General features: G+C 35.1%; 3 protein-coding genes and 1 long non-coding RNA gene across 7 annotated transcripts; 3 read left to right on the top strand and 1 right to left on the bottom strand.

Moving 5' to 3' along the window:
- Positions 1–1002: 1002 nt before the first annotated feature.
- On the top strand, positions 1003–12640 carry LOC122409790 (multidrug resistance-associated protein 5-like). 4 transcript variants are annotated; one of them, XM_043417594.1, is made up of 23 exons: positions 1003–1506; positions 1704–1835; positions 2352–2513; positions 3015–3162; positions 3340–3573; positions 3665–3838; positions 3932–4079; positions 4145–4293; positions 4586–4696; positions 5970–6115; positions 6376–6828; positions 6999–7125; positions 7284–7432; positions 7518–7621; positions 7718–7905; positions 8166–8442; positions 8558–8711; positions 8801–8929; positions 10297–10573; positions 10765–10930; positions 11031–11214; positions 11320–11512; positions 11585–12640. In XM_043417594.1, the coding sequence occupies exons 1-23, from the start codon at positions 1448–1450 to the stop codon at positions 11867–11869; spliced, it is 4149 nt and encodes a 1382-aa protein (XP_043273529.1). In that variant the 5' UTR covers positions 1003–1447; the 3' UTR covers positions 11870–12640. The 4 variants fall into 4 exon arrangements, with proteins under 4 accessions (XP_043273529.1, XP_043273528.1, XP_043273530.1 ...); XM_043417593.1 differs by lacking the exon at positions 4586–4696 and adding an exon at positions 5114–5224; XM_043417595.1 differs by lacking the exon at positions 4586–4696 and having other exon boundaries at positions 1004–1506.
- A 39-nt stretch (positions 12641–12679) lies between these two features.
- On the top strand, positions 12680–16924 carry LOC122409801 (poly(ADP-ribose) glycohydrolase-like). The gene is made up of 9 exons (XM_043417617.1): positions 12680–12821; positions 13055–13215; positions 13642–13920; positions 14021–14274; positions 14336–14436; positions 14594–14753; positions 14842–15160; positions 15501–15735; positions 15854–16924. Exons 1-9 carry the CDS (start codon positions 12719–12721, stop codon positions 16579–16581), a joined length of 2340 nt encoding a protein of 779 aa, XP_043273552.1. The 5' UTR covers positions 12680–12718; the 3' UTR covers positions 16582–16924.
- Positions 16660–18986, bottom strand: LOC122409814 (aurora kinase C-like). The gene is made up of 6 exons (XM_043417655.1): positions 18751–18986; positions 18559–18686; positions 17636–17971; positions 17314–17472; positions 16983–17214; positions 16660–16896 (listed from the first exon to the last, which is right to left on the bottom strand). The coding sequence occupies exons 2-6, from the start codon at positions 18672–18674 to the stop codon at positions 16810–16812; spliced, it is 930 nt and encodes a 309-aa protein (XP_043273590.1). The 5' UTR covers positions 18675–18686; positions 18751–18986; the 3' UTR covers positions 16660–16809.
- Positions 18784–19425, top strand: LOC122409825 (uncharacterized). The gene is made up of 2 exons (XR_006260766.1): positions 18784–18853; positions 18983–19425. It is a non-coding gene; the product is annotated as an uncharacterized lncRNA (long non-coding RNA).
- The last annotated feature ends 1139 nt before the right edge of the window (positions 19426–20564 follow it).

A 20564-nucleotide genomic window follows, 5' to 3' on the forward strand; every position in this document is an offset into this window, starting at 1 on the left:
TTAAAACTTCAAAAAGTAAAAAAGGCACGCCAAGTATTAAAAGGTCGTGACCGTCGTTTTAAATGATTTTCTATATTCGCATTGTCAATAAATAAATTTAAAAAAATGTTGAACTGTGAAAAAATATGAGATCTATTGTAACATATACAGTGAATGAATTACGTTTCCTGTAGGAATTCTGAATTTTGGAAATAAAAAAAAATGAGATCATTTTCTAACGTAGCCAAGTACAGTGAATGAATTAAGGTTCTTGTGGAATTCATTCGTGTACACTTTTAGCCCTAATCCCTCACTTATTCAGAAAAATTTTCCAGCAAACGTCACAGAGCAATAAAGGTTTCTCGAATGATTCTGCAATTATTAAGAGATTATCATCTGTTTTTATGCTAGCTCGGGTTATAAACTTAAAACAGTTTACGCGTACAAGTGCATGGCATTGTATCTATACGATGAACTGCACAAATTCATTTTCAACATTACACACAAGCTTGGCGTGCATGGTTTATCATTATATATTATCATAATATCATAATTATCATAATATAATATATATTATATTATATATAATATATATATTATATTATATATTAATTATATTAAAATATTTATTATAATAATATTTTATTATTAATTAATATTAATAAATAAAATATATATTATATAATTATATACATATTTTATGCGCAAACCAGGAGCTGGTATTGCCCCCGCTGTGCGCCCATTCTCTGTCTCTCTCGCTCGGCGACGCAGAAGGAGAGGGGGTAGCCGCGAAGAAAATGAAAATCCCGAAATGATGGATTTTAAATCACTAACGTTACATATTTCAGGATCTACTGGACGGATTTACTTGCAACAAAGACCAATGGAAAGAGAAAAATCGAAAAAAAATCGTCACAAATTTTCAAGTTCTTTTATGAAATGGTTTATTTGTGAGAGCCATTTGAAAATTCTGTGACGTCATAAAACCGGCATATTCGCGTATATAAGAGTAGCGGCAGGGCTCGCGCTGGCTTTTCTTTTGCGCTGCAGTTTTTCCTTCGCTACCGCGTCTCTTGATTGAGGACAAGTTAACGCGAGCGATAAGAGATTCTCGTCATTAGACACTCACTCCGAACATTTGACAATCACCGTACGAGATAAAGAATTGTGTGGAACAATAGACAATGATACTGCTTTATCCAACGTTGTTATACTGAACTCGAACCTCATTTTGTCGTTCGAATATAACGTTTACGAAACTCAATGACCAAGTTCATTAGCGCCTTTGTCCTTCATTCTCACGAAATATTCATTTGAAATAGTGTGCCACTGCAATTCTTGAGATCGTGCTTTGACGTTGTGTCACGATGAGAGTCAGTTGAATATAAATCATGTGTACTTAGAACCACAGTGCTGAAAGAAGTTTTATTGGGCGAAGTTATAAATCGTAGAACAAAGTGAAAACGCTATGAAGAAGATATACAGGCACAGAGGAGAAATAGATTCCATGGCAGAGTGTGATGACAGGTAAATCATATTTATACTTATTAATAACATCAATATTTATAATTATAATAATATTTTCTATTGAAATTTTTGTTTAAACATTTTTTTGGACATTCTTATGAAAAATGTAAAACAATTCTGGAAAATAACTTTCCCCAAATTTCCTATTTTTGTTTAGAACTTTTCTCCATACTTATTAATACTTCTTGCTCATGTAGAAACAGTAAAATTGTACCACTTGTCAATGGAATTTCTGTCAATGCTACAATAAAGCCATATCGCAGGAGCGCAAGCTGGGCAAGATATGGCAATGCTCTGAAAAATCTTATTCCTGTACGCACAAATCAAAAGTAAGTATTTTAGAATTAAGAGCAATACTGCTGGATGAATTTCAGTTAAAACACAATTCTCTAATATTTCCATATTTTTTGTTTATCTACCAAATTGCTCCAGATTCAAAAATATCTGTCAAAATTTCTACTTTAATTGAGGCACTGCTCTTTTTTAATTTGGTAATTCAATTAAGTTGTTTGTTTTTCTGAAGACTGATAAAAAATGATATACAAGTTTTGTAAACTTCAATGATTATTATGTGAATTTGGCAAAAGATCACAAGTAGTAGGGTCATCCGGACCCTATAGTTAGTCTTGTCTTCGCACGAAAATATTGCTGGTTTATGTTTGTTTTTCTTACAATTGTTTTATAACTACCATTCACCATACCATAAGAAATAACAACCACTAATTATTGAACAGTAACGATAAAAAATATTTTAAATAGTCTATTTGAAATCAGAAACTATTGTTGGCTATAAACAAAATCGTTTAATGACATTTGATGATAATTATTTATTTGTCACCGATTAGACCAACAGGATCAATGCCAATTGATGATGCAGGCTTGTATTCTACAATATTCGGAGCTTGGCTGACAAAGTATTTGTGGAAGGCATACCGCCAAGGTGGTTCAAATCTTAGAGATTTGCCTACCATTTCACCGTACGATACATGCGAATATAATTCACAAAGGTGAGGTCGAAAAAGAAGCATCTTAAGAAAATATAGAAAAAAAGATTGAATACTTGTTGCAATATTTTTGTTTTAGAATAATTGTTTGCTTCAAATAATTTTTATACTCAGGATCATGTTGCAATTAGTGACATCGGTGTACGTATTGAAAATTCAAATTTGTTGAAGTTTTAATGGTTGTCAATTTTCATGTTCTTTGGTCCTTTGGACTTTTGAAAATGCACTTACTAGAAGATCAGGTATTTGAACAGTTATTTTTTTTTTTCGTTTTCCCAAGAACGTTCTTACTTTATGAGAAAGGTGAGCTCAGAGTGATAGAAAAAACTGTTCTTCTGATGTACCAGAAAATCTTGCGTTTCAATAGAAAGTTTGTCAGTTTGTGGTTCAAAATGAATGTTAAGCTTGAGAAATCATAAACCAAAATAAGAAAATCAATTGAGTAGTGAAAAAAAAATATTCCTTTTATGAAATTTGATTAAAACCTTGGTATTTATTCCATAGGCTCGAAATATTGTGGAACGAGGAAGTTGCAAGGCATGGCATGAATGCAGCATCGTTTGGCAAAGCAGCTTGGCGATTCAATAGAACGAGATGTCTCGCATCCTGTATTATTCTTACTGTCGCCATAATACTGGGTTTTCTCAGTTCCGTCAGTTGATTATTCAGCTAAAAATAGTTTTCACAAAATAAAAATAAAATCCAAATAAGTTGGCGTCAAAAATTCTACCGATAAAGATACATTTTGAAAAGCTTGAATGATAAATTCATCAAAATGAAAACATGAAATTTTGACATTTAAAATTATTTATTTAATTATTCTCCACAGGTTCTGTTGATGCGAAAACTACTGGAATTTATTGAATCGAGTGAAGGAACGATTGGGGAAGGAATAAAGTGGGCATTTTTATTGTCGTTGTGCGACATGACTCGAACGATGCTTCTTACTTGGAGCTGGAACAACAATTACAGGACTGCGCTAAGATTTAAAAACGCGTACTTGGGTATGCTGTATAGAAAGATCATAAGACTTAATGATTTTGGTAGCAAAAGTTCAGGCAAGGTGCATACTTTGTTATCTCCTTTAACCTGTTTCCTTTTTTTTCCAATTCTTATGTAACGTGCATCGAGCTGTTTTCTTTGTTTTCTTTCAGTTAATAAATATGATGTCAAACGATGGCCAACGCATGTTCGACGCTTGCGTCTTCGCCCCAACTATAATCGGTGGACCAATCGTAACAATTTGTGGAATTACGTACATATTATGGATATTAAGTCCAATGGCGTTGTTTGGGATATTAGCGTTTTTTTTGTTCTATCCCATTCAGGCAAGTGTGAGATTTCATATAAAAAAAACCCTCTCACATCTGAGATGATACATCAACGAATGAAAATGAATTCGTGTAGTACAATTATTACAGTATTCGATATCTCGATTGAATGGCTACTTCAAATCGAAGAGCATCAAAATATCCGACGAAAGAGTATCGGCGGTCAACGAAATATTGGATTGCATAAAGTTGATCAAGATGTACGCCTGGGAAGAACCTTTCCGTTTGAATCTCATGGGTAAGAAAATAAAAATGAGTCTCAAGAGTAGAAGTACTCGACCGACAACATTTTTTTTGGCTCAGATGTACGAACGAGGGAAAAGCGATGGCTACACAGAATTACGTACACCAGAAGTTTCGGAATATCATTGTCCCCTACGATCCCTGTGATTTCAGCGATTGTCGCTTTTCTCGCTCATGTAGCTGGAGGTAATAATTTGACTGCGGCTCAGGTAAGCCTTCTGTAGATAATTTCATAACTAAATAGATTTTTTTTCAATCGTGTTTCATTCGATAATGATTTGATCACCGAGTTTATTCGATTTTCCTTCAGTTAAATCATTGTGAGTAGACTCGACTCAAGTTACAAAAAATTAAGTTAAATCAACATAAAATTGAAACCTCCTTCGTGTCGTTACTCTTCCATTAATTTTATATTTTATAGTAATCGAGCACGCACGCGCACACAAACCCGCATATGGACACCATATTTTATGCACACTGATCAAATTCTCACAATTGCAGGCTTTTCCGATCACAGTGTTTTTCTCAAATTACATGAAGCAGGCACTATCGATCCTCAGAGATGCAACTCGGTTTTACTTTGAGTGCAAAATAGCATTTATGAGAATGAAGGTTTTTTTCCTCACAAAATTATTTTTCTCCATTTGTACATATCACGAGACACAATGGTTGCAACGGGTGCATTTATTTTACCTTAAAAAGGTGGTTAAAGAAGAAAAGATTCAGAAAAACAATTCGACTCGATTACCTCTACGAATGTATGGTTTTTATGGAAACCGCAGTATGTACTTGGCTTCCCTTCCCTGAGAAAAGTAACGAGCACGAAGCTCTAATGATACTAATCGGAGAGACGGAAGCAAATAATCTTTCATAACACGAATTCGTTTATAACTGGTAAATTGAGCATTAACATTCGGAGACAGGGACATCCTAACTCATCAGTAAATTGAAGCTTCGATGTTCCACGTGACAGAGTCCGAAAAAGTCTTACTCGCTCTTCAAATATCACGATGAATATATTTTTTCCAGGTATTTCCGTTTGTAACGCTTCTCAATACGCAGATTCGGCATATGTTATCATTCGTCGAAATATCGATAACTAGTATCATTGAGGCAAGGATTTGTTGCGAGAGATTCAAGGTGTTTATCATAAAACATTAATACTGTCTAAGCATGCGAACAGATTGAGAAGAGTAAAAAAATCATCAGTTCATTTTGTTTTCAAGGAAATGACGAAAAACATTTTTTGTTTTGTTTTATTTAATTATTTCTATTTTTTTCATATTTCCTTTCAATCTCAATTTGTGGGGCATGATCATTTCTCAATACTTGCTATTTCATGCCCGAAATTCATGGTATCCAAATCGTTCGCATTTCAGTCGCGTAATAAATGATAAGAGAGAAAAAAAGCAGTTAACTCAATTTTCAGACATTTCGAATACGGAAAGGCTTTTATACTAAAAACTGAACGGGCATTTGCAGGCAGGAGGTGAAGTCAAGTGCAGTGGAGATTCCATGTTGTGACTCTGTGAATTTTTTTTTGTTCAGTTTATTGTCCTTGTATCAATAGCTGAATAATATTATCGATGTTTTGTTCTTCTAAAGCTACAAAATTAAATCCCAGTGCTTTTCAGCTTTCTCGGAAAGCGGTCAACTCTTTTGTATTCAATACTTTTTCTACATGTTTATCGAGTAAAAAGATGGTAAAAGCTTTAAATATCCTGCTCAATACTGCATCGTTTGCTTTGCACGGGTTAACATGTGCATGCTGGTGACACTAACAAAATATTCACTGTAAATTTATCGATTAATAGAGGTCATTAAATTATGATTAAATAAATACAAAAGAGCCAAAAAAAATGACGACATATTTACGTTCTTTCAGAGCACACTTGTGATGGAAGAATCACATTATCACATTCCTAAACCAATCGTTAAAACTCAAGCACTTTCTATCGTAAATGGGACATTTACGTGTGAAGCTAATGAAGAATTCGTCGAAACTAAAAAAGATAAAAAATCGAATACAAAGTAAGTCAACGTATGTAATTCATGGTAAGCACTGTTACATGAAATCAATACTTGGTTTTTGATCATAAAACAGAATGGTTGAACAACAATTTTTCTCTCTCACTATGGAGGCTGATAATGTTTTGAATCGTATCGTTTTTTTCATATTATTATCAATATTTTTTTTCTAAGAGTAATAAAAAGTTGAATTGTCGAAGAAATTGAAATTTTTCGCCAGAGGGGCTGAGAACTGATTCATTTATTTTTTGTTTCACACACAGAAAGAGACGAGATGGAAATATGAATGCCCAAGATACGAGCGAAAATTTACTGCCAGCACAAAAAAGAGTGGAAATACTGAAAGAAATAACGTTCGAGGCGTCGAAAGGTAAATTAATTGGTATTTGCGGCCATGTAGGAAGCGGAAAAACGAGCTTGTTGCTCGCCGCGCTTGGACAAATGCGTCTGGCATCAGGACAACTGGCGAGAGATGGTTCTTGCGCTTACGTCAGCCAACAGGCTTGGATTTTACACGCAACTTTTCGGGAGAATGTTGTGTTTGGTGAAACTTTCGATTCGGAGCGTTATCACACTGCCATCGATTCGTGTTGTCTTCGACAAGATTTAAATTCTTTTCCTGCTGGTGACGAAACCGAAATTGGCGAAAGAGGAATTAATTTATCTGGAGGACAAAAGCAGCGAGTCGCACTTGCTAGAGCATTTTATTCTGATAGGTACTCTAAAATAAAAATTCATTTTTCACTTAAAATTCAATAAGTATTAATCATCATTTATCTACTTCCTAATATAATTGTCTGAATTTCTGTAAAATTATCATTTCAGTCGAAGCTTTTCTCCTCAATTTTCATTTGACAGACCTAAATTCGATTTTCATGCATTCCAGAGATATTTATTTTCTCGATGATCCGCTGAGTGCCGTGGACGCTCACGTTGGAGCTTATATTTTTGACAATTTGATTCATGGAGCGCTCAAAGGAAAGACAATTCTTTTTGTCACTCACCAAGTTCAGGTTAGTCCAAGAATACCTTCGATCACGAATTGACAACAGCATTGAAAAAAATAAATTTTAATCAGGTGGAACGAATTTGAAATTTGTAGGGTCGTGATAGCGACTCAAGAGAGACTGCAGCTAAAACTGTGTTTGTTTTGTCTCTTTTTTGTTATCAGTATTTGAATCGCTGTGACGAGATTTACATGATGAGTAATGGAAGAATTGTGGAGCACGGTGTCCACAAGGAACTTATGGATGCGAACAATAAATATGCCACTATGGTTAAAAGTATGATTCGCAAAGCAGAGCAAGCATCGAGCAACGAGTGCGTACTGAAAAAACTTCCATCGAGCGTTATGAAAATGTACAGAATTTTGTCCTCTTTCTACTACGCGCTTTACCATTCACAGGGACGACAGTTTCGAGACTGAGAACAATGAAAAAAACATTTTTTCTTCCGAAGTTCAAGCAGTAGATGACGACAAGGACACAGAAAATGGCAAATCTGCTCCAAGTAACCAAATTCATTTTCCTATAAAGACTCTTTTGTTAAATTTCAAATACATGATGCCTTAGATCTTGAAAATTTGGTGTTTCAAACAATAAATAGGCGCATCTATAATGGTACCGGACAAATTGGAAACAGGCAATATCACGAGCCAAACTTATCTCGCTTACATTCAAGCCGCAGGTGGTTATTTCGTCGCATTCTTTTTACTTTTAACGTTTACATTAAACGTTGGTAGTACAGCATTTAGTTCTTGGTGGTTAGCTCACTGGATCAAAGCCAGTTCCGGAGTAAGAATTTTTATGCTTTCATTTCGAACACAATTCTACCGTGAAATAATGGCTGTCATTCAAGATTTTTTCCTCAATCATCATGTCTTTTGGTTTTCCCCGAATAATCACTTATTCGTTTGGAATTTTTGTTCTCTATCTTGTCATAATTATAAAAACGGAACTTTTGGAGGAAAAGTAATAAATGAATAATGTCGACAGCCTCCAGCCGATGAAATTTTTCAACTCATTATAAACCGTGTTTTTTTTTCACTCAACAGCCCGCAGCCGTTGATCGAAGAAACGAAACAATATCATCCAGCAGCATATTGGATAATCCTGATCATGGCTATTACGAGACTATTTATGGGATTTGCATTTTGGTAATTTTAGTGACGAGTGGTCTTCGAAGTTTAGGATTGACTCGAGCTTCGATTCGAGCCTCAACAAGTTTGCACAATTGCGTTTTCGCTAAAGTACTCTCATCTCCGATGCAATTTTTCGAAACTACCCCTCGAGGGCGAATACAAAATCTATTTAGCCGTGACACGGATGAAGGTATATTTTCGAACATTATTATGTTCGTTGAAATGATGATTCAATGAATTTCGAAATTAATACTACAGAAAAAAGAACGTTCCACGTTGACTAATTTCGTACTCGAATTTTTCAGTCGATACTCATTTGCCGATATCTCTCGAAGGACTCTTGCAAAACAGTCTTATTTGCATATTTTCGTTAGGATTTATTTGCGCCGTTATTCCGTGGTTCGTCATAGTTATCATTTTTCTTGGGTGCATATTTTATTACATAGGAAAAGTTTTTCGGTAAGAATCAACTGAATAAGTGGTGAATGTATTTAAACGAATTTCGAAGTATTATTGTAAAATTATGAACCCTATGTTTTTGTATACAGAATTGCGCTCAGGGATCTTAAGCGTTTCGAGAGCAGCACACGATCGCCTGTATTCAGTTTTGCCACAGCGACTGTCCAAGGGTTGGACACAATTCACGCTTTCGAGAAAGAAAATGATTTCATAAAACAGTGAGACAATTGTTATTTTATGTATATGCATATTAGGCTGCTTAAAAAAAAATTTATTGTGCTTTTCCGTTTAATTAACATGGGAAAATTTTATTTTACGGCAAAAGTGAAATTCTCGTAAGCTATACTCAATATTTTTGCGATTTACGCATAGTTCTTTGAAGCTGATTCTTTAAGCTTTGAAAAACCCTACGATAGAACATAATTATCAACTGTATAACAAGCACTATAGCCACCTGAAAAGTACAATTTTTTTCACTGATAACGAATTATGCATTTTTCTTCGTTTTTTCTACTCAAATGAATTATTGCTTTTCCACTACATTTTGTATCGTAAAGATATCGATAGCACCCAAACTTATATATATAAATCAATCCATCCAAGTACGAAAAACGAATAAAAATGCGTAGCTTCTTAGTGGTAAAGAAAATTATGTTATATAATTGGGTTTTTGAAATAAGTATAATAAATACAATAAAATATTTTTCTCTCCATCGAAAAATGTCTGGGTTTATCAATTTATAAAATAATTGATGGAACGAAAGTTTTTTACGGTAAATATTTAGTATCGCGGCACCACCTATAACTGGCTTGTAAATTTTTTTACAGTTATGTTATGACTAAAAAACATTATTATTACACGTATCATCATGGCGCATGACCTTGGATCGGAGAAAAAAAAAAATTTCGGAATGAATTTTTTTAGAAATATCTTTTATTTTTTTTTGTATATACTGGACTTTTTTTTCGTATATACTGGTTGTTTTGAGGACAAATGGTGGTTTTGAGGACGGTCCTCAAAACAACCATTCACTAGTAACATGGATGGCAAACGTTGCGCTCCTTGGTTGGGCTACTCCGGGGATTTTGACCTAAAAATTCCGTCGCCCACCCATTTACTTCTCAAGAGTTTTCTTTTTTCTTTGTTCAAATTCAAAAAATTCTTGAAAAGTCAATGGGTGGGTCTTGACCTAAAAACGGAATTTTTAGGTCAAAATCCCCGGAGTAGCCCAGCCAAGGAGCGCAACGTTTGCCATCCATGTAGCCTTCAAATCAACCATTAAACGTACTTATATAAATATATAGATTTTTAAAAATTTTATAAACGAACAAATTTTGTAAATAATTTTTTTATGAGTAAATAAGGTCATGCGCCAACATAATATGACTAGTCGTGATGTTGCCAAGTTAAAACGAAGCCTTAAAAAAAAATTGAAGCCCATTCTAGGTGGTGCCGCGATACTAAATATTTACCTTTTTTACAATTGATATTTTCGAAAATCCAACAATTTCAATGGCTTCCGTAAGGTTTCAAGTTGGCTGGTTATTTTGACAAATTTGAAAAGAGCAACATGAGCATTTTCAGATTTCAGGGATATCTCGACGTGAACGGCGGATGCCAATACATCTGCAATATTGCACTTCGATGGTTGGCCGTGAGATTTGATACTCTCGCCGGTATAGCGACAGGAACAACAGCTCTCCTCGTTGTTTTTCTCAAAGGTCAAGTTCCTCCAGCTCTTGCAGGACTCGCAATGTCTTACAGTGGACAAATGTCGGGTGTCTTTCAATTCACAATGAGGACTTTTTCCGAAACTGAATTGCGCTTCATCAGCGTCGAGAGAATAAATCACTACTTGAAGGTTAATAATTGTTATTTTTGGTTTTTTCTTTTTCTTTATTTTGAGATTTAGAGCACCAGAATATTATCAAATTGCGAAAAAGTTGTGAAAATAATGAGTAAACGAAGATCCTGAATAGAGCATTTAGCTAACAATTCATGAATTTTAATTTACGGATTTATAGATTTAGAGTCTTGTGCATTTTATTTAAGACATTGATAGACGAAAACAAAGGTACAAAACCATCTACTACGCCCCTCGTTGATTGGCCTCGGAATGGTCAAATTGAATTCGAAGACGTTGAACTGAAATACAGAGATAATTTGCCAACGGTTCTGAACAGAATTTCATTCCGTATAGAGGCCAACGAAAAAATAGGTAAAGTGTAAAATGCTTGATAACATTGACCATAAACTTTCGTATATGAAGGAGATAATTTTCGCTAATTGAAAAAGTTTTCTCTTTAATTATTTTTCAGGAATCGTTGGTCGTACCGGATCAGGAAAGAGTTCAATTCTGGTTGCTCTGTTCAGACTCGTAGAGAGTTCGAGAGGTAAAATAAAGATCGATGGTGTAGACACGTCCGAAATAGACCTGAAATGTTTAAGGAGTAACATTTCGATAATTCCCCAAGATCCCGTTCTTTTTAATGCAAGTGTGAGGTGAGGAACGGTAAAGCGGCGTCGAGCTCACTGTGATTGTCGGGTAAAGAATGATATTTTTTTATTTTCATGTTTTTTTTTTTTTTTTTTTTTTTTTTTTTCAAGATTCAATTTGAATCCGCACGGTGACCGTTCCGAATATGATTTGTGGACGGTTCTTGAAAAAACACAACTGAAGGAGAAAGTGCGAAGTATGCCAGGCCAGTTGAACGGCATGATCGAAGCTGGTGGTGTTAATTTGAGTATGGGCGAAAGGCAACTTTTGTGTCTTGCCCGCGCTCTCCTTAGGAAAAGCAAGGTAACTTTTTTCTATTTTTTCCCATTCTGTTATTTGGGCACAAGCAGGAGCATTTTTTTTGTTTGCTCGTAGATACTCGTATTGGACGAAGCAACTGCGGCGGTCGATCCAGAAACTGAAGCGATTGTACAAACCACGATACAACGAGAATTTTCTGAATGCACAATATTAACGATCGCTCATCGACTTCAGACGGTTCTAAGTTGCGACAGAATTCTCGTTCTGGATAACGGTGACGTTGTCGAATTCGATACACCATCGAAATTATTGGACGACCCTTATTCTGAATTCTCGAAGATGATCGATGCCGCTGACAAAGCGATCAAAGGATCTCGCCACTACCAATACTCACGCTAATATTCCAAAACAAAACTCACATTATTTATTCTACAAAGATCCTTTTTTATTTGTTATTGAAGAGTAAATGACCATTTTTTTTACTTATTCGATGATATGCCCTTCTATCTTGCATTTGTTTTATATGTAAATTAAATTGAAGAAAAATATTTTTATGTACTATCAACCAAACGTATTATAAAACTCCAACGAAGTCGAAAGTTAAAAAAAAACTCCAATATTTATATTTCAATTGAATTATAATAATATTTCTTTCAACTGAATGAACAAATGATAAAAAAAACTGTGTGCTCAATATACGAGTTTCAATTTGGCCTGAAAATCCCGCTGCATGAATCAACAAAATTTAAACTACCCGCCGTAGGAATGGCGCGCACGTGAAATCCGAAATTCAGCCAATTGCAATCTCTAGAACATTTCCAGAGGGGCCTTTTATATAGAGAAATATATATAATAATATATAAATCATTAACCATCTTGACCATCTTTGAATTTTTCGAGATCGAGATAAGATATTTTTTGGCGCCTGAGAAAAAAGGGGAAAAAGTAATCAATGTACGCATTAGCTTGAATATTCCACTAATTGTGTTCTAGTTACAAACCGCGAAATTTTAGAATCTTTGTAATCACAAACGAGTTTGTAGAAGGCACGAAAACACGCGTTATATATTCTCATGACAGCTCGATAACCTTAATTCTCTAGTGGTTTCTAGGTTATAAGTTGTGTTTGTTGGTGAAAGTTTTCTATTATCGTAAAAACAGATCGGAGGATATTCTCGATGATTTTGAATACAATATGAATGCAATTTTAAATCATCTCACTAAGTGACACAAGAGCATTTAACTACAATGGCGCAACTAAGTTGTTTGAATCTCGATGAGGATGAGTCGCCTGACATTTTCTCTGACCAAGAAACTGTCAATTCGTCTGAGGCTACGATTCTTGACGAATGTGAGACTCGATTTTTCGCTTTCTGTATCTTATGTTTACGTAACTATAAATCTGTCATTCTACTCATCATGAAAACCATATCATGTCATTAACAATATAGTAGCTGCAAAAGTTTAACAAGCACCTTTGCTAACTTTTTACGTCATTTCGCGTGCATGCATTTCTTAGCGTTCTCAATTATCTGAAAAATCGACCATTCTGGATCAATAGTCAAGATTCAATTATTTTTGCAGCGAATTCAATGTCCATTGGACTAGAAGAACCAGAATTAACGGATGACTCCCCTGAATGGAAGGGGATAAGTATGGATGAGATTTACAAAGGCATGGGACCTTACGGATATCAACAACATCCCCCAATCGCTCATTCTGAATTTCACACTGTTTTATTTTTGGTAAATTTTTTTCAGAGTGTATCGAAACAGAAGTTGAAAAGTGAGAAGAAAAATATCAATCTCAAGTATAGATTTACTATACGTCTTGCTTTGGCTGTTTGAGAATTTCCTTTCGAATACTTGGGCATCAATAAAGTATCCAATATTATCAAACTCATTTTTTCCTATTATATTGAGATTCTATTTGTGGGATCTCATGCTAAACAAATCATATTTTTTGTAACTTTTCCTGAGTACATAAACCAACCATAATTTGATAATTTAAAAAAATATGAATAGTTTCTAATACTTGTTTATGGAAAAAGCCGTAACAAAAATTAGTATCTATTTCACAATTTTTCAGATGTAAAATGGATGAAAAATGAAATAAAAATAACAATGTAACTCGATCGATACAGAGCCTCATTGAAAACCTGATCCTTGCAGCTTCCTGTAACTGGCCGAGGAGTACCAAAAGCTTATCCATCTCACAGAGCGGAAAAATGGAATATTGGATATGTTCGAATGCCTTATTCATCGCACAGTCTCTACCCCATAGAACGAGCTAATGGAACTCGCGAATTTCGTCTCAGATGGGAAGTTATACAGGAAAAAATGCTCCAGAGTTTTGTATCAACTGCCCAATTCGAGTCGGCTGTTTTGTCATATAATAATAAGTATGCTCAGCGTTGGGACTTTTGTGCCCTCCATCATTTCTTCACGGAGGTAAATTTACTTTCATTTTGTGTGAATAATAAAAAGACCTGCAAGTTTTTTAACTATTTTAACATCATTCCGGTGATCCACATTCTATTGGTTTGTTTAGGTTGTGGAGGAAGAAGAAGCAAACCATTTTTTTACTTCATTGTTACCGAAAATTATTCAACTGGCACTTCAACTACCTGCCTTGGTAACCGGTCCCATACCTCTTTTGAAACAGCATACAAATTGCTGCATAAGTTTCAGTCAACTACAAGTTGCTTCGCTCCTTGCCAATGCGTTCCTTTGTACATTTCCACGTCGTAACTCAACAAATCCGCAATCGGAATATGCGTCCTATCCTTACATCAATTTTAACAGGTATACTGTTACACTTTTTTTGTAACGAATTGAATTGTGTATTGATAACTTTGCATTTCAGGCTGTTTTCGGCTTACAAAGCCGATAAACCCAATAGATCAAATGCGGTCATGGAGAAACTGAAATGTCTCTTTCATTATTTCCGACGAGTGACCTCTAAAGGTGCGTCCAAAAACAGTACTTTTATCATTCCCAAAAATTCCATTGTTACTGTGATCTTCACAGTAATTATGCAAGTATAACGTAAATTTACGTGTGAATTTTACTTTTATCGTTTATCGGTACAAGTGAATAACCTTTAGAGTTCCTCGTAGAGTAGCTCCAGGAGGCACGATAACGCTGGAACGACGTTACATACCTAAAGAAGATTGTCCAAAATGGGATCAGCTGGATGCAAAACTTCCTTCGCTTCATATAACGAGCAAGGGTACGATTGAGACCGAGGGTGCAGGCTTACTACAAGTGGATTTTGCAAACAAGTAAATTATTCTCTTGCTTCTCTTCAAGTTGTTCCAGTTCTTTCGTGGAAGATTATTTGAAAGACACGTTTAATTGTAATGTTACCAGATTCGTGGGTGGCGGCGTTCTAAATTGGGGATGCGTTCAAGAAGAGATAAGATTCGTAATTTGCCCCGAACTTATGGTTACGATGCTCGTTACCGAAGCCCTTGACGATACTGAAGCTCTTGTCATCAGTGGTATCGAACGTTACAGCAAATACGACGGTTACAGCAACAATTTCACTTGGACTGGAGACTACGTCGACGAAACACCTCGTGACAATAGCGGCAGAAAAAGGACTTCCGTCGTTGCTATAGACGCTCTGTATTTCAAGCAACCAAACGCTCAATTCAGCAAGGAGAATATTCTGCGGGAACTGAATAAGGTTTATTTTTTTATTTACTATTAATGTACCCATGGATTCATTTGTAGGAATACAATCTTCGTATGAGACCAGTCGGAACTGTTTGTCTTTTTCAAAAATCTTTCAATTGTAGTTGACATAAAAATTTACGACGATTGATAAACATCTATTGAAATTTGGTCAAACAAGCATTGGGTTACGGATCTTATTGTCAGAATATCTTTTTTCAATTCTATTCTGTAGTTTAAGGATCAGTTTCACCGACGAAATACTTGTAATTGAAATATTTCATTTCTACGATTTATTCAAAATCAATTGATAGCTCAAGCAATCAATAGAATTATTTTTTTTTCCACACCAGGCGTATGTGGGATTTAGTTCCACGGAAATAGATCAAGAAAATTTGCCGGCGATAGCAACTGGAAATTGGGGTTGTGGAGCCTTCAGAGGGAATCCGAAATTGAAAGTTTTGCTGCAATTAATGGCAGCAGCGGTCGCCGGCCGTTCAATGGTTTATTTTACGTTCGGTGATACGAATTTGCGAGACAGTGTGGCTGATATGTATTGGCATCTTGTTCAACGTAATATAGATCTGGGTTAGTTGAATAAACAATATTCACAAAAAAACCCTTGGATTTAACTAATTCAAGAAAAACTACATATATTCGTCCGGTTCTGATCGAAAATTCGATGTTTTCCATTTTCTTTTTTCAGCTCAATTATTTTCTTTGCTATCGCAATACGAGAAAGCTCCATCGAGTGTGCGTTCGGATTTTTACCATTTCTTATATAACAGAAGTAGAATGAAAACTCTCACAACTTACTTCACCGCGACAAACAAAGATTCAGAGACGGAAGAGTCGATTCGTACGAAAGAAAACTTGATAAAAGATGCAAAAAAAAAGAACGACTTCTATCGATGGCCGAGCGGTAGTCAGACGACTGAAGAGGAGGACAGAATTTTCGACATGTTAGAAAAATCAGCAAACAATGATTTAATGGAACAGGTCGATTCGAACAAGGTCGAAGAGTGTGCCAGGGATCTCGCAAAACATAAGAATGAGACATCGATCGAAACAAAAAAGATGATGGAAAATTATGATAAAAACTTGACGGAACAAGAAAAAAAGAAATCACTTTGGGAAGCGATGAAGGATCGAGAGTCGAGAAGAATTAGTGGGATTCGAAGAACTGGCGGACTTAATCTAATCGCGAAAAATAAAACGATTCGTGTGATGGAAGATAAGCCGGTAGAAAATGGTTCGCAATTCTCCGAGATGCCGAAGAGTCCGCAAGCAGCTGTCGAGAAAACTCCTGACAAAAATTTACGCTCGTCGTCATCGTCCTCAATTACAAACTCCAGAGTTATAAAAAAAAGTAGTCCTGGTGGTAGAAGAAATCAACCCAAAATAGTAGACTTCTTTCCTCGAAAGATCTCGTAATATTATCTATTTACAGATAATGTATATACACGTTTTTTTTTTTTTTTTTAATAAAATGTAAAAAAATATTCTTGGGTGTATGCTCTCTTAAAATTCCATTAGTAAATTGGCGAGTGTTTAAAATCATTTGAATTACATTCCATTCCAATACTAATGCCATTATTTTCCATTACTAATTCCACTACTAATTAGTAGTTCCGTTATTTGGGAATGGAAAAAACAATAACTTCATTTGTTGTCCTTATTTTCTACGATCCAGTAATGTTTCTTCACCTCCGATAGAGAAATTCGATCTGAACCACGACGTTTTATCAACTGTAAATAAATTTATATGTAAGCAAAATGTCACAATAATGTTATTTTTCATTATTTGATACAATTTATTTCCATAGTTAACTTACTTTTGATATAAGATCCTTGGCGCCCGGTTTTATCACAGAAGGCCATTGCATATTCAAAGTTTTTATTCTCGTATAAGTTTCTTGCTGCGAGTCGCTCAGGAATGGTGGTTTACCGACGAGGAATTCGTAACACAAAATCCCAAGACACCAATGATCTACATAAATGTCGTACGTTTGTCCGGTCACCATTTCCGGAGGTAAATAATCCAGAGTACCACAAAGTGTGTTGCGTCTGAAAAAAAAATGGAAAAAATAATTTTTTCATAGTATCTTATTTGTTATTTTATTGTACCAGATTATTCTTTTATTATCGTAAAAAAATCTAACTTACTTGGAAGAAGGAGCATGAACGGACCAGCCAAAATCGGCTAGTTTGATGTTTCCTTGATTATCCAATAGTAAATTTTCTGGTTTTATGTCTCTGTGTATTACATCGTTTTTGTGGCAGTAATCAAGAGCATCGGCTACTTGATACGTGTATTTAGCAGACCTGTCGAATAGAGTTACAACAAATATTCATATTTTCTTTCCCAGTTTCTTAATCATATAAGATTAACTGATTTTAAAAATACTCATCAAATAAATTGATAGGAAATGTGGATGAAATCTATTTAATCAGTAATTTGAAGCATTAGTAAACCGTGTGAACGCACAAGTGTTGGTTGAATCTTTCCCCAGGCTGACGTTTCATTACTTTATAGAGTTCACCCCCAGCCGCAAATTCCAGAACTAAGTAGATCAGCTTTTCATCGTGAAAGTAGGTAAATAATTGGAGAATGTTAGGATGACGAAGATGAGACTGAATTTCAATTTCTCTCATAACTTGTTTTTCCACTCTTCCTTTTACAAGTTCAACCTTGTAGAGGGTCTTCAGAGCTACAATGTAGTTAGAAGTTTTCTCTTTAGTCAAATAAACTCTACCAAACTTTCCTCTGCCAAGGGGCGCTCCGATATTAAAATCATCTCTCGTCCAGGTGTAATCGGCTTCACTGTAATATCAAAATCCAAACAATATGTACAACTGTACGTTCATATATTTCTATGATTGTTCTACACATTGGTTCATCTTGCTCTAGTTTCAATTATTCTTCTCCGTGCTGACTCCTACCTATGAAATATATTCATTTCATTAACGAATCAACTCAAAATTTTTCCACTTATACATTTTGAGAAAGTTATCTTGCTGAGTGATCTGACCATGGAAAGTCGTTCAGTAAAAAATAAATTCTGGATATAATGAGGCAATTTCTCACATAATTTTGAAAGATCTTGGGAACCAATGAAAAATTTTATATTTCTCTGAATGATTGTAAACATTCTACAAATATTTTTCAAAATATTTCCAGTAACAAGGAAAATTTTTGGCAGATTCATTGAAATAGAGTAAGCACATGGAGAAATGTGTAGAATTGTAACTTTGATGTATTTTTCAAATTTCGTTAATGATAATATCAAGACAATTACTTCGAAAGCGTTTAAACTTATTCCCGGAAAAAACACGAAGAATACGGAATTCAAAATTCGATAAAAGCAAGACTGTATACAAGTATGAATAAAAAAAAAAAATAACACTTACACGCCGCCTCGAGCATCGACATGGGCTTCCATAGAACAAAGAGTTTTAGCGACGTCTTCAGCATATTTAGCCGGAACATTATCCGGCATATTAAAAATTCCGTTGACCGGCGCCATTGTTAAATAAATCTGCAAAGCAACTTTAACGAATTTGCCTCCAAAAAGTGAGTTCTGCCAACGAGTTCAGACGTACATAGAAGTCCAGTTCTTACGGGCGGCTTGAAGACAAACTTTCTGCTGCCACCCAATCCGTCGCTTGGCGGCGTGACGTTCGCACTGTGACGCTACTTTTGTATGTACGCCTGAATTTCGTAGGTTCTGCTATAACTTCCTTGCTCGTCAAAGTTGTAGAGTATTTGACATCCTCTTTTTTTGCTGTAACAATGCTCTGAATTTTATTTATCTTTTTTTTTTTACAAACTCAGGTAAACCGTTGTAACCCAGTTGCAACGACTATTGTTTGCTGGACACGAGACGTATTGGGAGCGGAGCAGAGCGGCGAATATTTCAGGTTGGTCACCATCGTTAGGTACCGCTAGCTACAGCTAGGTACCGTCATATGAGCATCGGTGATGATGGACCAACGCGTGCATAATCAAGAGACTCGGTCTCGGTAGAGTCTCGGGACAAGTACATTGACAGCCCTGTTAAAAAATATGTGTCCAAACATGCACTTTTGACGTTGCACGGTCCAAAAAATATATTCCCATAAACCAAAAATGATTTCTTAATAAATTATTAAATGTAACACAGAACGAACGTCGTTGCTACAGAACAAGATTTGAAATATTTTTATTGACACTCATTTTCAATAATGTAAGATAAATTTTTTTAAATAAATATATGTAACTCATTTTAATAAACTAAACTACGTGCATTCGATTATTGCAGCACCTTGCATTCGCACTTCTCGAAAAATGACTCTTGTCATAACATTTAAAAAATGTGATAAATGTTTCGAATGAATTTCATGAGATTACGAAGTCAACAAAATCGGTACGGTAACACTGCGTTGACTATTTAGGTATGTTTACAACTGCGATTTTCTATGATAAAATTGTGAAAAAAGCCAGACCTCTAAAACAAGTTAAATTTTTATTTAAATTCTTGTATTAAAAAGATTTGATTATGATTGAAGGTTTAATTTTGAAACAAATTGTAATTCAAAGTTTAAACATAAAACGTGGTGTCACACGTGTAATCAGTTTGGTTGTTTTCTCGTAAACAAGTATACATACACAAATCCGGGAACACGAATGAATGACGTTAACTCGCGTTAAACGGTGTAACAAAGAATTTTCATACAGCAATGGTATGTTTTATTATCATCGTACATAATACTAAACAAAGATGGAAATTCTTTCGTTCATTTCTTTGGAATATATACTATATCATATAATTTAAATACAATATAAGTATGCGACTGCAGTATCGACTGATCTGTAGGAATGCGCGCTATGATTGCCGACAATTTTTATTTCGATAATAATATGGCAATAATAATTAAAGGATGAATAAAAACAACAGATGTTAGAATAGCGGGGTCAAAAGAAAATTTCTCACAAAGTAACAAATCCGCTTGTGATTAACCTCGTCGATCCAGAGGTTTGTCTCCGCGCTTCTATTTAATTGACTACTAGGAGATAATTGCCGGAAATATTTCAACACTGAAGAAGAATCTGAATGCACCCGCACTGTTTCTCTCTCCGTTTCTCCCCCTCCCCTCTTTCTTCGCAGGAGAAGCTATCACATTATTTTTCGTCGTTAAATCAAACACCTCTCGAAAGACGACGCTGAAGTTTCCAACGTTGGAGTCCAACGGAATGAACGAAAAAAACGTTTTTAATTCACCAATTTTTTATTTCACGAATCGTTGGTGCAGCTTGAAAAACAACGAATCGCAAATTTGGCAGGGAACAAAATAGGAGAATTACTGGAATTATTGGAGAGTTTTTTTCGATCATTTCGTTGGACTCGAACGTTGGAAACTTCAGCGTCATCTCGAAA

This window comes from Venturia canescens, chromosome 4 (genome assembly GCF_019457755.1).
Source record: "Venturia canescens isolate UGA chromosome 4, ASM1945775v1, whole genome shotgun sequence".
Taxonomy (NCBI): Eukaryota; Metazoa; Arthropoda; class Insecta; order Hymenoptera; family Ichneumonidae; genus Venturia; species Venturia canescens.

Coding starts and splice junctions, on each gene's coding strand:
- LOC122409801 (XM_043417617.1), top strand. CDS start 12,719: ATGGCGCAACTAAGTTGTTTGAATCTCGATGAGGATGAGTCGCCTGAC. Junction 14,275..14,335: donor CCTTACATCAATTTTAACAG/GTATACTGTTAC, acceptor TTTGCATTTCAG/GCTGTTTTCGGCTTACAAAG. Junction 14,437..14,593: donor CCGACGAGTGACCTCTAAAG/GTGCGTCCAAAA, acceptor CTCGTAGAGTAG/CTCCAGGAGGCACGATAACG.
- LOC122409814 (XM_043417655.1), bottom strand. CDS start 18,674: ATGGCGCCGGTCAACGGAATTTTTAATATGCCGGATAATGTTCCGGCT. Junction 17,215..17,313: donor GTTCATGCTCCTTCTTCCAA/GTAAGTTAGATT, acceptor TTTTTTTTTCAG/ACGCAACACACTTTGTGGTA. Junction 16,897..16,982: donor CCAAGGATCTTATATCAAAA/GTAAGTTAACTA, acceptor ATTTATTTACAG/TTGATAAAACGTCGTGGTTC.
- LOC122409790 (XM_043417594.1), top strand. CDS start 1,448: ATGAAGAAGATATACAGGCACAGAGGAGAAATAGATTCCATGGCAGAG. Junction 4,080..4,144: donor TTTCCGTTTGAATCTCATGG/GTAAGAAAATAA, acceptor TTTTTGGCTCAG/ATGTACGAACGAGGGAAAAG. Junction 4,294..4,585: donor ATAATTTGACTGCGGCTCAG/GTAAGCCTTCTG, acceptor TCACAATTGCAG/GCTTTTCCGATCACAGTGTT.